The 12,472-nt window shown below is 48.8% G+C and overlaps 1 protein-coding gene across 5 annotated transcripts in view; it reads right to left on the bottom strand.

Moving 5' to 3' along the window:
- The window catches only part of LOC122389206 (endoplasmic reticulum aminopeptidase 1-like), a 415,829-nt gene that overhangs the window by 16,521 nt on the left and 386,836 nt on the right, over positions 1-12,472 (bottom strand). For all 5 annotated transcript variants that reach the window (XM_043380990.1, XM_043380988.1, XM_043380986.1 and 2 more), the window contains 4 exons: positions 8,572-8,757; positions 1,998-2,395; positions 1,687-1,908; positions 1,278-1,420 (listed from right to left, as the gene is read on the bottom strand). In XM_043380990.1, coding sequence (XP_043236925.1) covers positions 1,278-1,420; positions 1,687-1,908; positions 1,998-2,395; positions 8,572-8,757 — 949 coding nt within the window. The remainder of the gene's footprint in view (positions 1-1,277; positions 1,421-1,686; positions 1,909-1,997; positions 2,396-8,571; positions 8,758-12,472) is intronic.

Here is a 12,472-nt window from a genome sequence, read left to right on the forward strand (position 1 = left end):
ATGCACCCGAGAAGACTTACCGCCATTTACCTGAAGTGCATCGAAGGTTAGACATAAATAAGCAACACCGGTGAATCGGTCGTGGTCATAAATGTGCATTGGGTTCATGGTAGGTACTTTTAGCAGCAAGTGCCAATATTTAAATGTTCCTTGTGTAACATAAGGACCCTTTAGCTGGTTACCAAACTAGTTATTCTGATGAATATGTGCTTAACATGTGCTTCATCAGTCACTGAAGTAGTCGACAATTAAGTTAAGACTTGTCTACTTAAGCTCACCAAAAAACACCATTGAAGGTTACTTAACACATGAACGTACAGTATGTCTAAAAAGTATGTCCCCTGGTTTGGTGTCCCACGGTATAGGCGAATCGGTATCTTGGCGGAAACCGCCACCGAGGTAGGGAGGGTCGGAGAGGGGAAGGGAGGGGAAGGAAGGGCAACCGCTCGGCACCAGGCGATGCCTGACTGACCCCTCGCTCCGTCCATGACGTCCATGAGATATAGTGCCTTTCGAGCAGCTCTACCGCGCAAGCTGCGTGGAACGACCTCATCCTTATGAACACTTCGACGTAAGTACTAGTTTGTCAATAAGCCTTTAGCTGAGAAAGTCCTGTTTGCCTATCAACGACACCAATGGTGCTTTATCCCCCGTCGGACCTATTGGTTTTCTACATACGCGCCGGCCGATGGGGGGGGGGGCGGGTACAAACCCCTCGCCGTTTCACCCCTGATGGAGCTAGCGCGTCGCAGAAAAAAACGAGCGTGTGCGCCGATACGAGACGCAGCGGTTGGTACCCGATTTCAAGGTCTCAGATCAACCGGTGACCTCTGAGGTCAGGTCAAGTGGCCCAAGGTACGGGTTCGGTTTTCGGTAAATAACTTCGCAAAAAATGGCCACAGAGCCACGATTGTGCACAGCCCCACGGATGCGGGGCGGCTAAGCTGTGGAAAATTGCAGCCGCGCAGAACTCTAGTTTACAGTGAGGGTCGAACTTATAAAAAACGAAGTATCGGTTAGGTGCTAAAAACAGCTATATATGGTTTCGGAACAAATATGGGTACCAAATTCAGTATGGGCTACAGATATTTGGATGTCTGACAGACAGACAGACAGACAGACAGACAGACAGACAGACGGGACGGGACGGGACAGACGGACTCTTTCTCTCTCTCTCTCTCTCTCTCTCTCTCTCTCTCTCTCTCTCTCTCTCTCTCCTCTCTCTCTCTCTCTCTCTCTCTCTCTCTCTCTCTCTCTCTCTCTCTCTCAAGTCTCACCTGTGGAGTACACGAGCTGCCTGAGATCAGGTGGCACCGGTAGGCCGGCGTTCCTCCAATCACTGAACAGGGTTCGCGCGCGGGCCACCGCCTCTGGCAGGCGCACAGAGACGGCCCAGGCCAGCACCAGCGCCCGCAGGCGTCTGAGGAAGCGACAACCGGCCGGCATCACGTCTGGAGTACCCTCGCCCCTCCGGCATCCAGCACCCCTCCGCCCCTCCAGTGCCTCAAGTCACCCCCACCCCCACCCACACGCATAGTGTCTCAACTTCACCCCCCCCCCCCGCACACGCGGCGTTTCGGCACCCGGTCGGCGGCAGTGTTTGGGCGGGCGGCAGTGTTTGGGCGGGCGGGCGGGCTGTCTGCCGTCTGGGCAGCCGGTGTGGGGCGGACGGCGGTGACCACTGACCGGACCACGTGGGAGCCCTGCTCGCTCCAGCCGAGCTGCCCGTACTGGGGCGCAATCAGGCGGCGGACAAAGTGCTGGAGCGGCGCGTGGGTGGGCTGATCGTACAGCAGCTGCAGCCACCAGTCCAGGTGGCGCCGGCTGACCGCCCACGGCGCCAGACCCGCCTCGCGCGACAAACTGGTGCTCAGCCGCAGCGGCACGCTGGCGTTCAGAAGGTCGGCCCTGCCGGCAGCGGGCGGTGTCAGTGACGGGCGCGCAGTGCTGGTAGCCGCTGACCGCAACAGGCCGCCCCACTCCATAGCTACACGCACCTGTTGAGACTGAAGGCGTCGTCGATGATGGCCGCTCTGTCCTGGACGCTGAGGTGACTGGAGCCGGCCAGCAGCAGCTGCTGCAGTGCCGCCCAGTTGTCGGCCGGGTAGGTGACGCGGTAGACGCCCGTCTTGTTGACGTTGCAGTAGTACCAGGCCGACTGGCGCGGCGCCGACACCGTCACCGAGGCCGTGCCGTTGAGGCGCACGGCCAGTAGGCCGGCGCGCCGGTGCAGCCGGCAGCTCAGCGGCACGTGCCACAGCGGCGCGTCCGACTGGCGCGCGCCGACCGCTGGCAGCTGCGTGAACGGCGCCTGGCGCACCGTCAGCCGGCCGGCCGACAGCACGACACTGATCAGTGGGTAGCTCTTCTGGCGCGTCCACGAGTCCATCATCGCCTGCCAGCCCCGTCAGCGGGGGGGGGGGGGGGAAGGTCAGCGTCAGCGGGGGTCAGCGGGGGGGGGGGGGGGGTCAGCGGTCTGGTCAGTGGGGGGGAGTCATTTGTTTAGCTTCCAATCAAATTGGGCTAGCGAGTCGGGAAAACCACCATTCAACAAGGCAGTGGAAGACCTGTCGAATCAAATGATATGAGATATCACCTCCTTTAACCAGCTCCGTGACCTGGGGCTCTGACCTGACCTTGATCTGAGGTCAACCTCAGTTGACCTCAACCGAACAAAACGTATGCCTACCATTCGACACCTCTGAGCGAGGCGAACACAATTATGCCAAAACCGCGGCTCTGCGGCCATTTTTGCGGTTATTTGTCAAAAAAACGATTTCTTGCATTGGGCCATATGACCTGACCCTGACCTGGTTAACGCGTTGTAAGTTTCATTGACGAACACTATTGTTTATTAGGCGTCTACCAAAGATGAACTATCTAAAGTTTTCACTTTATGAAAATAATGTAAAATTTCCTTTTTTATTTCAATTTTGTTTTTTCTTTCTGATCGTTTAACCCGCGCCCTGCTGGGGGGGGGGGGTGTTTGAACATCCCCCCTTGTGGTTTTTCGCGAATATCTCAAAAACGGCGGCGCGGAGCGCCGCCGTTTTTGGTACACCTTATCATACATCAATTCTACACATGTTGTGAAAACTTCAGACCAAGGTCATTCAAGGTCAGGTCACCAGGTCACTTGAAGTGACCTCACCTCCGATCGCTTTGAAACTTTCAGCGATTGCTAAGAGCAATAGCATGTACAAAATGTATATCTCAGAATTTTGATATCGATGACCTAAGGTCAGATCAATTTTGCGACTTCCCCATTATAAGTCAATGGGAGAAAATTGAAATGCGCCTCTTTTGGACGAAAGACATTATAAACACTCCCAAACACCGAATTACAAGTGGTTTAGACACACTGAACATGAAAATGGTGTCCGTGACCCTTGTTTATGCCCTGAGGTCATCTTAGGTCACGAATGGTATCTAACAGTTTTTCGCAAATAACTTTTGATAGAGGCATGCTAGAGCGATAAAAACGCCTTAGATGTGTTCAGCTCGACGATACGGATCGACTGATATGCAACATGACCCTTTCCGGTCAGGTCATGACCTTGACCTGAGGTCAAATTTTCAAGTTGACCTTTCAAGGTCAAGTTATAGTTCATTCGATGCGTCTTGACGAGAGGAACACGATGCCGGTAAAAGTAAGCTCGTACAGGGCTTGGGTCAAAAGTTATTGCAGAAAAACTGTTTCCGAAAAAAAATCGGCTATTTTTGCAGTTTTTGCCCCCTGCAGGCAAAACCGTTGGCGTTAGGTCAAATCTGAGAGAATCACTCAGAAAGGACGTTAATAGGGCTATCGAATGCGCTTTTCCGCGGCGCTGTAGCTCTATTGGTACCCGAGTTATGCGTTGACTTCTTGGAAATTTTCGACATTCGACCTGGAAATCGGCGAAATTTTGCCTTCAATGACCTCTGGTGACCTGACCTTTGACCTGACCAAAAAATTGACCGAAGTGATTTCGTCATTATTTTTGACGCTCTTTCGAACGCCGCCTTCCGTGTATCGCTACGTGGCCCAGGAGCCGAGTTACAAGATATTTATTCACATTTTTAGGACCACGTTGTGGTTAACCAGATGTTTTTCTTCAACGCTCCCTTTTGGCTCACACACGTCGCTAAACATCGCACCCGTAGCAAACGTGGCAAACGTGGCAAAACTTCACTGTCCCTTCGATTCGAACCCTCATCAGCACTCGTTGAATCGGTGTGTGGCCCCTACCCTTGGGCCGAGACAGCCGCCAGCCTATACCGCGCGCCGCGCGGCGCACCCCTCCCCCCTTCCCGAGGTCGTGTCACGAGGGTTCGGGCTTACGCTACAGTTACCGGGGTTACATGAGCGATCCGTTCCAAATACGCACTACGCTAATGCGCATCAGCTCCCCACAAACGTATCTACGGCACCGGTTACATGAGACTAATTCGTTTTATCTACGTCAAACGGATCTTGTTTGGCTTACCCGGGCTGACTCCCCGACGGCCGGTAATTCGCATCACAAACGGAATAGGATTAGCGTACAGTCATGGCGCAGTTGCGGCATTTACCGGGACGACTGAACTAAATTTTAAATACTTTTATCATTTGATAGGCTCGAAAACATTTAAAATTAGCATGAAATCAAAAAATGAAAACAAAGTTTTCTTGTTTTAAGTCAGTGGGCACTGATTCGCCATGCAGCGACAGCAGGGTGGTCAGAAAAAATTATCTATCAAAATATTTCATTCATTTTATTTCACATGCAAAGACTAAACCAAAATACCAACATTTTTTGTTTGCTATTTTCTACGAGGCAGCCAATAAAAAAACGCTTAGTATTTCGCATTTTGACGCTTCCAGTCAGCAAAGAATAGTTCTTGTGAAATACGGCCCGAATCGTGTGCCTCGGTTACATGAGCGATCCGTTCCAAATACGCACTACGCTAATTCGCATCAGCTCCCCAAGAACGCATTCAGTGCACCGACTACATGAGCAAATTCGTATCAGTGACGTCAAACGGATCTAGTTTGGCTCTCGGCCCGATGCGCATTACAAACGGAATAGCATACAAATGTGGCGCACTTCCGTAGCAATAGAGGTGACTGAATTAAAAACTTAATATCTTATGTCTTTTTTGCATTTAATCTGCTCTAAACATTCTCAATTAACTTAACAAAAAAAAGTTAAACATAAAGTTGTCTTGCTTTGAATCATTGAGCACTTGCCTCTCTTGATTCGTCTGTAGTGCTGTCAGAAAAATGTTTCAACTGAAAGTACTTTGATATTTTCTTTTTGGTTTTCAGTATATTTATTTTTGAAAACTTGACAAAATACCGACATATTTTTTTAATTATTATTTCAAAAGAAGCAAATGAAAAAATACCTATTATTTTGCATTTTAATGTTTCTTTTTGGAAAGAAATAGTTCCTGTAATACGTATCTTGGTCCTATTCGCTTCTAAGCCTCTTTCCCTGCGGATTTTGTTCGGACCGCCGATTCGTATTAGCAGGTGGATACATGAGTCGGTAGTACGCTCCTGATTCGCATTAGCGGTGAATCCGATCGTGATACGTATTTGCTTTGCTTATGTAACCGCGGATCGGATCGCCGATTCGTACAGTCGTGTACAGGTTGATGGTCCCCTACTCTTTATCCACCGGGTTCCTATGGCTCAGCATTGGCAGCAGCCGCCTGGTACCGGTAGGCTGTGCCGCATGACCCGAGAGTGAAGCGGCACAGCCTACCCACACTGTATGACACCGGCTCGGGTCGCCTGGTAGAGCGATTTGACCGGACGCTGCGTTACACCGGCTGGGGGGAGGGGGGGGGGGTAAAGGTCAGGCCTGTCTATTTAGCTCGGCTCGGTGGATGAGGCGGGCTGGAGTGTAGTGTGGGGCGGGGGTGATGTGGGGAGGGAGTGAGCGGACCTGGGGCTGGGTGTGTGTGGTCACTTGTCGCATAGAACCGATCGTAATCCACCCTCCAAAAATAAAATTCGCTTTAGAGATATTCACAAAACCCAGGGTGGCTCAAACACCCATCTCCCAAGTGGGGTGCGGAAGGACAGGTAAGGGTCCATACGGTCTCCTCATGAATTGCAGCAAAGAAAGAAAACAGACCTGTCACCAAATAATCTTTCTGAAAAGTGGACTAATCGCATAGCCTCGGACACAGAAATAAACATCCAGCACGCGAAGCGTCTCGAACCGGGCCTCTCACTACCGGTCAGTTTGACAGTCTAGCACTCCTACGCTGAGCTACACCGGATGGTGGCCACGGTCGGGGCAAAGTCTGGCCGGGCGGGCGGCGGGGCCGGGAGGTCGGCAGCAAAGTCAATCAATGTTTTTGTGGTTTCGGGTGCCGGTCGCTCTAGCTTGGTGGAATGATGATGGATCATTGGCAAAACTTTCAACGTGGAGTCCCGGTTCGAGCCTCATCGGGGCTCCGGCTACTTTTCCGAGTTAGGATCTGGTTTGATTTTAGTGGTTGCGAGCCATTTATACGGTTTTATATCTACATGTCGATTGTCGATTGATTGATTGATTCATTCTTTCGTTCATTTATTACATGTCGACATTTAGCATACGAATTGACATCCAGGATCAATCCGATCAATCTACCATTTTCATAAGCGTATTGCCTAAATATCATGCATATATGTGGCACAAGACCTATGGTTGCCTCGATACCGTGCCAAATCACGTTTTGCACAATGCACAAGTAAATTATATTCGCTGGGTCTTCCGTGCATTGTGCTTAGCAAAAACAGGAATGCAATTGTTAAGCGACGCAAAATGTGCAATGCAGCAAGTGACCACACAACCCGCCCAGCCCCCATGGTCCACCAACACGCCCCACACCACTCCCCGGCCCACGCCAACCACCGAGACGAGCCCCTCCCCCCGCGCTGGTCTGACGTGACAGCTGGTCTACAAAGCGCTCCACCCGGCGACCCGAGCCGATGTCAAACGGCGTGGGTAGACTGTGCCGCTTCACTCTCCGGTCATGCGGCACAGCCTACCGGTACCAGGCGGCTGCTGCCAATGCTGAGCCATAGGAACCCGGTGGATAAAGAGTAGGGGACCATCAACCTGTACACGACTGTACTAGCAGGTGGCTACATGAGTCGGTAATGCGTTCCTAATTCGAATTAGCGGCTAAATACGTATTTACTGTGCTCATGTAACCCCGATAAGTCACTGCGTGGCTGTCGCCCAGCGCTTGGGAATGCGTGGCTTGGTCCGGATTCAGCCAACTATCGACTCGCGACACCAGCGCCGCGTGGTGGCGAGGGGACATTCTTTTTAGACATACTATGTATGCACTATTGCACTATTGCACCGCGAAGTTGGCACCATTAGAATGGAAATACACCCGCAGAAGTCAAAGTTTATGGCGATTAACGCAGGGGACACTGTTCCTTTTGTTTTCGATAACGTATCCATCAGTCACACAGATGAGTACATTTATCTTGGAACACCAATCAGCAATGCAACTTTGCGTAATCAAGTCAAAGCCCACATAGATTTTAAGCGCAGTCATTTAGTGAAATTTTCCGCGTTTTTAAAGAAAAACAAAGACGCGCCATTTCCTGTCAAGGAGATGGTATTCAAAAGTGCTCTCTGTAGTGCAATACTGTATGGCTGTGAAAGTTGGCTTTGCAACGATTTTAAGCATGCCTCGACGGCGGTATTGTCCGCGGAAAAACAGCTATTGTCAGTCAGGAATCAGACAAGCAGTGACCTTGTTCACGCAGAGTTGGGATACCCAGACTTAAAGACAGTGATTAAAGAGAACCAAATTAAATTTCTAGGAAAGCTGACATCACGAGATGATTTCGAGGGCAGTCCCGCCCAGTTAGCCATGCATCTATCAGTGCAGTCGGGCTCACAAGCTGGCCGTTATGTCAACTCCCTACAAACGGAAGCAATCGGGTCACTTAGAGAAAGAAGCATGGAAACCTTACGCTGTAAAATTTTAGAATCAACATCGACGCGAATGACAACATACCGTGAGTTTAATCAGAATGTCGCGCGACACCGTATGTATGAGGCAAATGTACCTGAAAACGAGCGCATCGCTTTTACAAGAATCCGTTTAGGTTCACACAGGTTAAAAATAGAAACGGGGAGGTGGTCGCGCATATCAGAGACAGAAAGGCTGTGCACGTGCGGGTCAGTGCAAACAGAGAAACATGTACTTTTAGACTGCCCAGAATCAAATTCACTTCGAGAACATTTCCCCAGATTAAATTTTTCCGGTCTAACTGTCCTTATGGATGCACACCCTTTAGATCTCGCAAGGCTATGTAAGAACATTCTTGAAAAGTATGATTCATAATATGTATTTAGATTGTGTTTCGCCATGTCCGCGGTGCTCATATTGTATTTTGTTATTTTAATGGACACGTTTTCACTCGAGTTTTATCCTTTTTATGTATATTTTTAGTGTATTGCATTCTGTATAGAATTTTGTATTTTATGTATTGTGTGTATTTTATCAAGAGTGCAGTGTCAATAAACTATCTATCTATCTATCTATGCATCACGATACAGTGCTGTGGGCTGGGCTGGCGCGGCGTCCCACCTGGACGTCTGGCGGACCGTCGCCGGCCGGCGGCGTCTCCGCCTCGGCGGCCGCCTCCTGCACGGCCGCCCACAGGTCCGCGGTGCGCGCGCTGCCCAGGCTGTGGCGCCGCAGGTACTTGTTGAGGCCGGCCTTGAACACGGGCTGTCCCAGCTCCTTCATCAGCATGTAGAGGACGGCGGCGCCCTGCGGACAGCCACCGTCAGACCGACAGCCGGCACAGCACAACTACATACACCTTTCCTACGGCCAAATATAGAAATAGTGCAGACAGTTCAGTAAAAGTGCAACCGTTCCGACAGTTCGGCATATGTAGAGCACCGCTAGTTCGGCCGAGAGCATGGAATTCAGTAATAGTGCACACGGCTCCGAAACAGAGCAAGCAATTTAACCCTCGCCGGCACAGGGCGAGGGTTAACCCCCCCCCCAACCCCCTAAGGTTTTTCGCAAATAACTCGCGTAAAAAACGGCTGATCGCGACGCAACTTGCAGTACCCTCGCATTGATCAATTTTACACTTACCCTGACAATTTCATGACCCTGACCCCAATGACCTTTGACCTGTGGCCTCTTTTCCGTGACCATGTTTGGCCGAAATCGCGATTCGGCGTATGTCGGCTCGCATTAGCCGCGCGTTTGCAAGCTTTTCGTGGTTTTAAACGTTCAAACATGTGATTTGATGCTGCTCCCATGCATTAGGGTGGGTGTCAAGGTCACCTAAAGGTCAGGTCAGGTCATTGACCTTTAGTGACCTCGGTTCACTTTTTCGAGTTTTACATGTTTCTAGGCTAGTTTTTGGAGCTGAATTCGAATTTAGCAACCATTTGAACATTTACGAAGTAGTTTTGGTGCCTTCGTAACATGTTACGAAGCTGTCAGAGGCGGATGACAGGTACTACGAATACCCATCACGACCCCTACCGGTTGACCTGACCTGACCTGACCCGACCTGGTCTAAACGCTTAACGACATCATCTGTGATCAAAACTAACACGATATTCGTGATCCGGAAAACCCCTTAGCAGCCACCCTTTACGACTTTCTAACAGGTCCCGATATTCCTGATTTTTGGGTCATTGACCTGACCTGGAAGGTCAACCGATGACCTAGGACCTTAAAATTGGGTATCATTGGCTTCCTCTCGTGACGGGCAACACGTTCGTTTTTTTCCGCGAAGCTCTAGCTCCATCAGGGACCAAACGCGAGGGGGGTCGTACCACCCCCCTCCCCTTTGTGCCGTCGAAGGACTCAAAATGGCCTGTGCCGGCGAGGGTTAAAAGGTAGTGCATTCATTTTCAGTAGTTGTGACTCCAGTTTCGTCAGAGTGCATTGCTTCGTCATGCGCATTGATATTCGGCTTATACCGTGTCTGATTTATTTGAGCATTGCCGTAAACACATGCCGTATGTCGAAATTGATACAACCAGCAGACGAATTATTTGCGCTAAGTCTAATAGGTCTGCACCTAGGCCACTTTTATCCACTGGCGGTCGCAGCCGCTAGCAAAAGGGGAAGGGGGGATGAGCAAAGTCACACTCGCGGGACATAACATTTATCTGTCATCCGGGGGGGGGGGGGGGGATCGGCTAAGTTTTTACGTGTGTAGCAAAATCTACGCCACGAAGCGCCGCGTAGTTGGCATTATTTATGCTACATCCACCTCATTCTAGCGTAAATTTTTGAACTCTGTTTAAAAGGACTATCCCACCTTCAAAAAAGTACCAATTAGGATTCGGAAATGTTACTCATGATATTGTGACGAATTCTGCAAGTTTTTACGCGTTTTCATCGTATACTTTTTGAGATATTGCGACTTTTATATTTCATCGTGACGTCATTTATTATAGATCGGATCTGTGACGTAATGAAGGATTTACTTCATGCCAATGTGGGGGAAATTTGGCAGCAAATATAGGTATTTACTCTCAAATATGGCGCGGCTCATACAATAAAAAAATGTATCTGATTGGTTTATTCGTAAATCAAGTGATACTTCACTTGAATGCGTAACAGGCGTTCAAAAGGCAAATGACGTCGTCAGATTGCCGTTAATGGTTAAGAGATTGGGACTTGCACAAGGAACATTTTCAAATGATGGGAACGAATTTCTTCAACACCACGAGGCTGCGGGGGTTGCGACCAAGATAGATAGCGGTTTCTGAACCTCGCCGCAAATTTGGCTATCTCAACTCAAACCTAATGTAAAGGTGGGATAGTCCCTTTAACCCGCGCCCCACTGGGGGGGGGGGGGGCTATTCATAGCCCCCTCACGTTTTTCTGCAATAACTTCTAAGCCGCTTGACGTATCGCCGCCAAACTTTCATTAACTCCGGCTGCATCAATTTAACACCTTGTGTCAAAATTTGAACATCGTATCTATCATAGGTCGGCCGGAAACGACGTCAGAGTGACGCCATGTTCGGCCGATCTCGACGCAGAACATTGAACCACGGGAATCGCTCCCAAGAGCTCAGTTTTTTAGTTAGATCCAATTTCTTTGCATGAGAGGACTCAGTCTCAGAATAGACTGCGCTATCAAACTGCTACCTCAGACTTTCAAAATTTTGAAAATTTTGAGAAAAAAAATTGAAAAATTTTGAATATTAAATTTCAAAATTTGTTTTTTTATCTTTTTTCAAAAAAGTTTTTGATTAAAAAAAAACGGAATATATATCCCGCGCCCCACTGGGGTCTGCGTATAACACGCCCTACTGGGGGGGGGGGGGGCTATTCATAGCCCCCCCTCCTAACTCCGAAACTACTGGGCCGATCGTCAAAATTCAAACGGCGTCTGATAGCCCCGGAAAAACTGTCGAACGAAACCTAATTTCATTGACCTCGAGGTCACCGATGACGTCACAGGTCAGGTCAAAGTAAAAATTATTAGCATTTTGGCTTCTTCACGTTTTGGGCTCTGGCCGCCGTCTTACAAGTCAGATCAGGCTAATTTTTGGTTCACACACTCGTGAACAGATGCTCTAGATACTCTGAGGGTACCAAACTTGTACTTTGATTTTCAGGTCAAGGTTAGGTCATCACAGGTCACGAAAATATTATATCATCCGTCGGTCACGTGACACATGTTTTATGGTCCATTTAGGCCAAACATTTCGAATTTGATGTCGTCTGTGTCATTCGAGGTCATTTTGAGTCAAATTCAGCTTAGGTCAGGTCACGTTCAGGTCAAAAAGGTCAAATTTTGAAGTTAAAATTTTTCAACAACAAAGGTGTCTATTGGATGCAGTTTGAGCTCAGGAACACGATGGTGCTATTTATATTGGCGTACGATGTCAAATTCGTGCTGAAAAATTGATTTGAAAAATTAAAATAATTGTTAATGATGCAGTTTGAGCTCAGGAACACGATAGTGCTTTTTATATTGGCGTACGATGTCAAATTCGTGCTGAAAAGTTGATTTGAAAAATTAATAATTGTTAATTTTTTGCAATAATGCGTATAACTTGGCCATTTTTGAAGATATTTAGCTTAAACTTGCTAGAGTTAGTCATAATAATGCGTTCTATCACATATATTCCGGTTTTTTCGAAAAGTCAAAAAAAAATTGAAAAAATGTAAAAATATAAATTTTGAATTTTATTATGGTCATTTCACGATGGAACCGTGCAAATTATATTAGCGGGAAGTTGCGCCCTAGTCACCTCCCACCTCCGCAAGCACCAGGTCGTGCATCAACACGGAACGGGCCGTGCCACCTAGGTGCGCCGGGGAGAACTACAGGTCGCATAGTGCCACCAGATGTCGCGCAAACACGACAGGCGCAGATAAATAGACTTTAGATCGTGGGTGATATATTGTAACAGCGTTGATTTCTACCATGCATGTATTTTAACAACTCACAGCGTGGGCGCAGGCACTGGAACCACAACGGCTACCACAACTG

Source organism: Amphibalanus amphitrite, unplaced genomic scaffold (genome assembly GCF_019059575.1).
Source record: "Amphibalanus amphitrite isolate SeventyFive unplaced genomic scaffold, NRLGWU_Aamphi_draft 000348F_arrow, whole genome shotgun sequence".
NCBI lineage: Eukaryota > Metazoa > Arthropoda > Thecostraca > Balanomorpha > Balanidae > Amphibalanus > Amphibalanus amphitrite.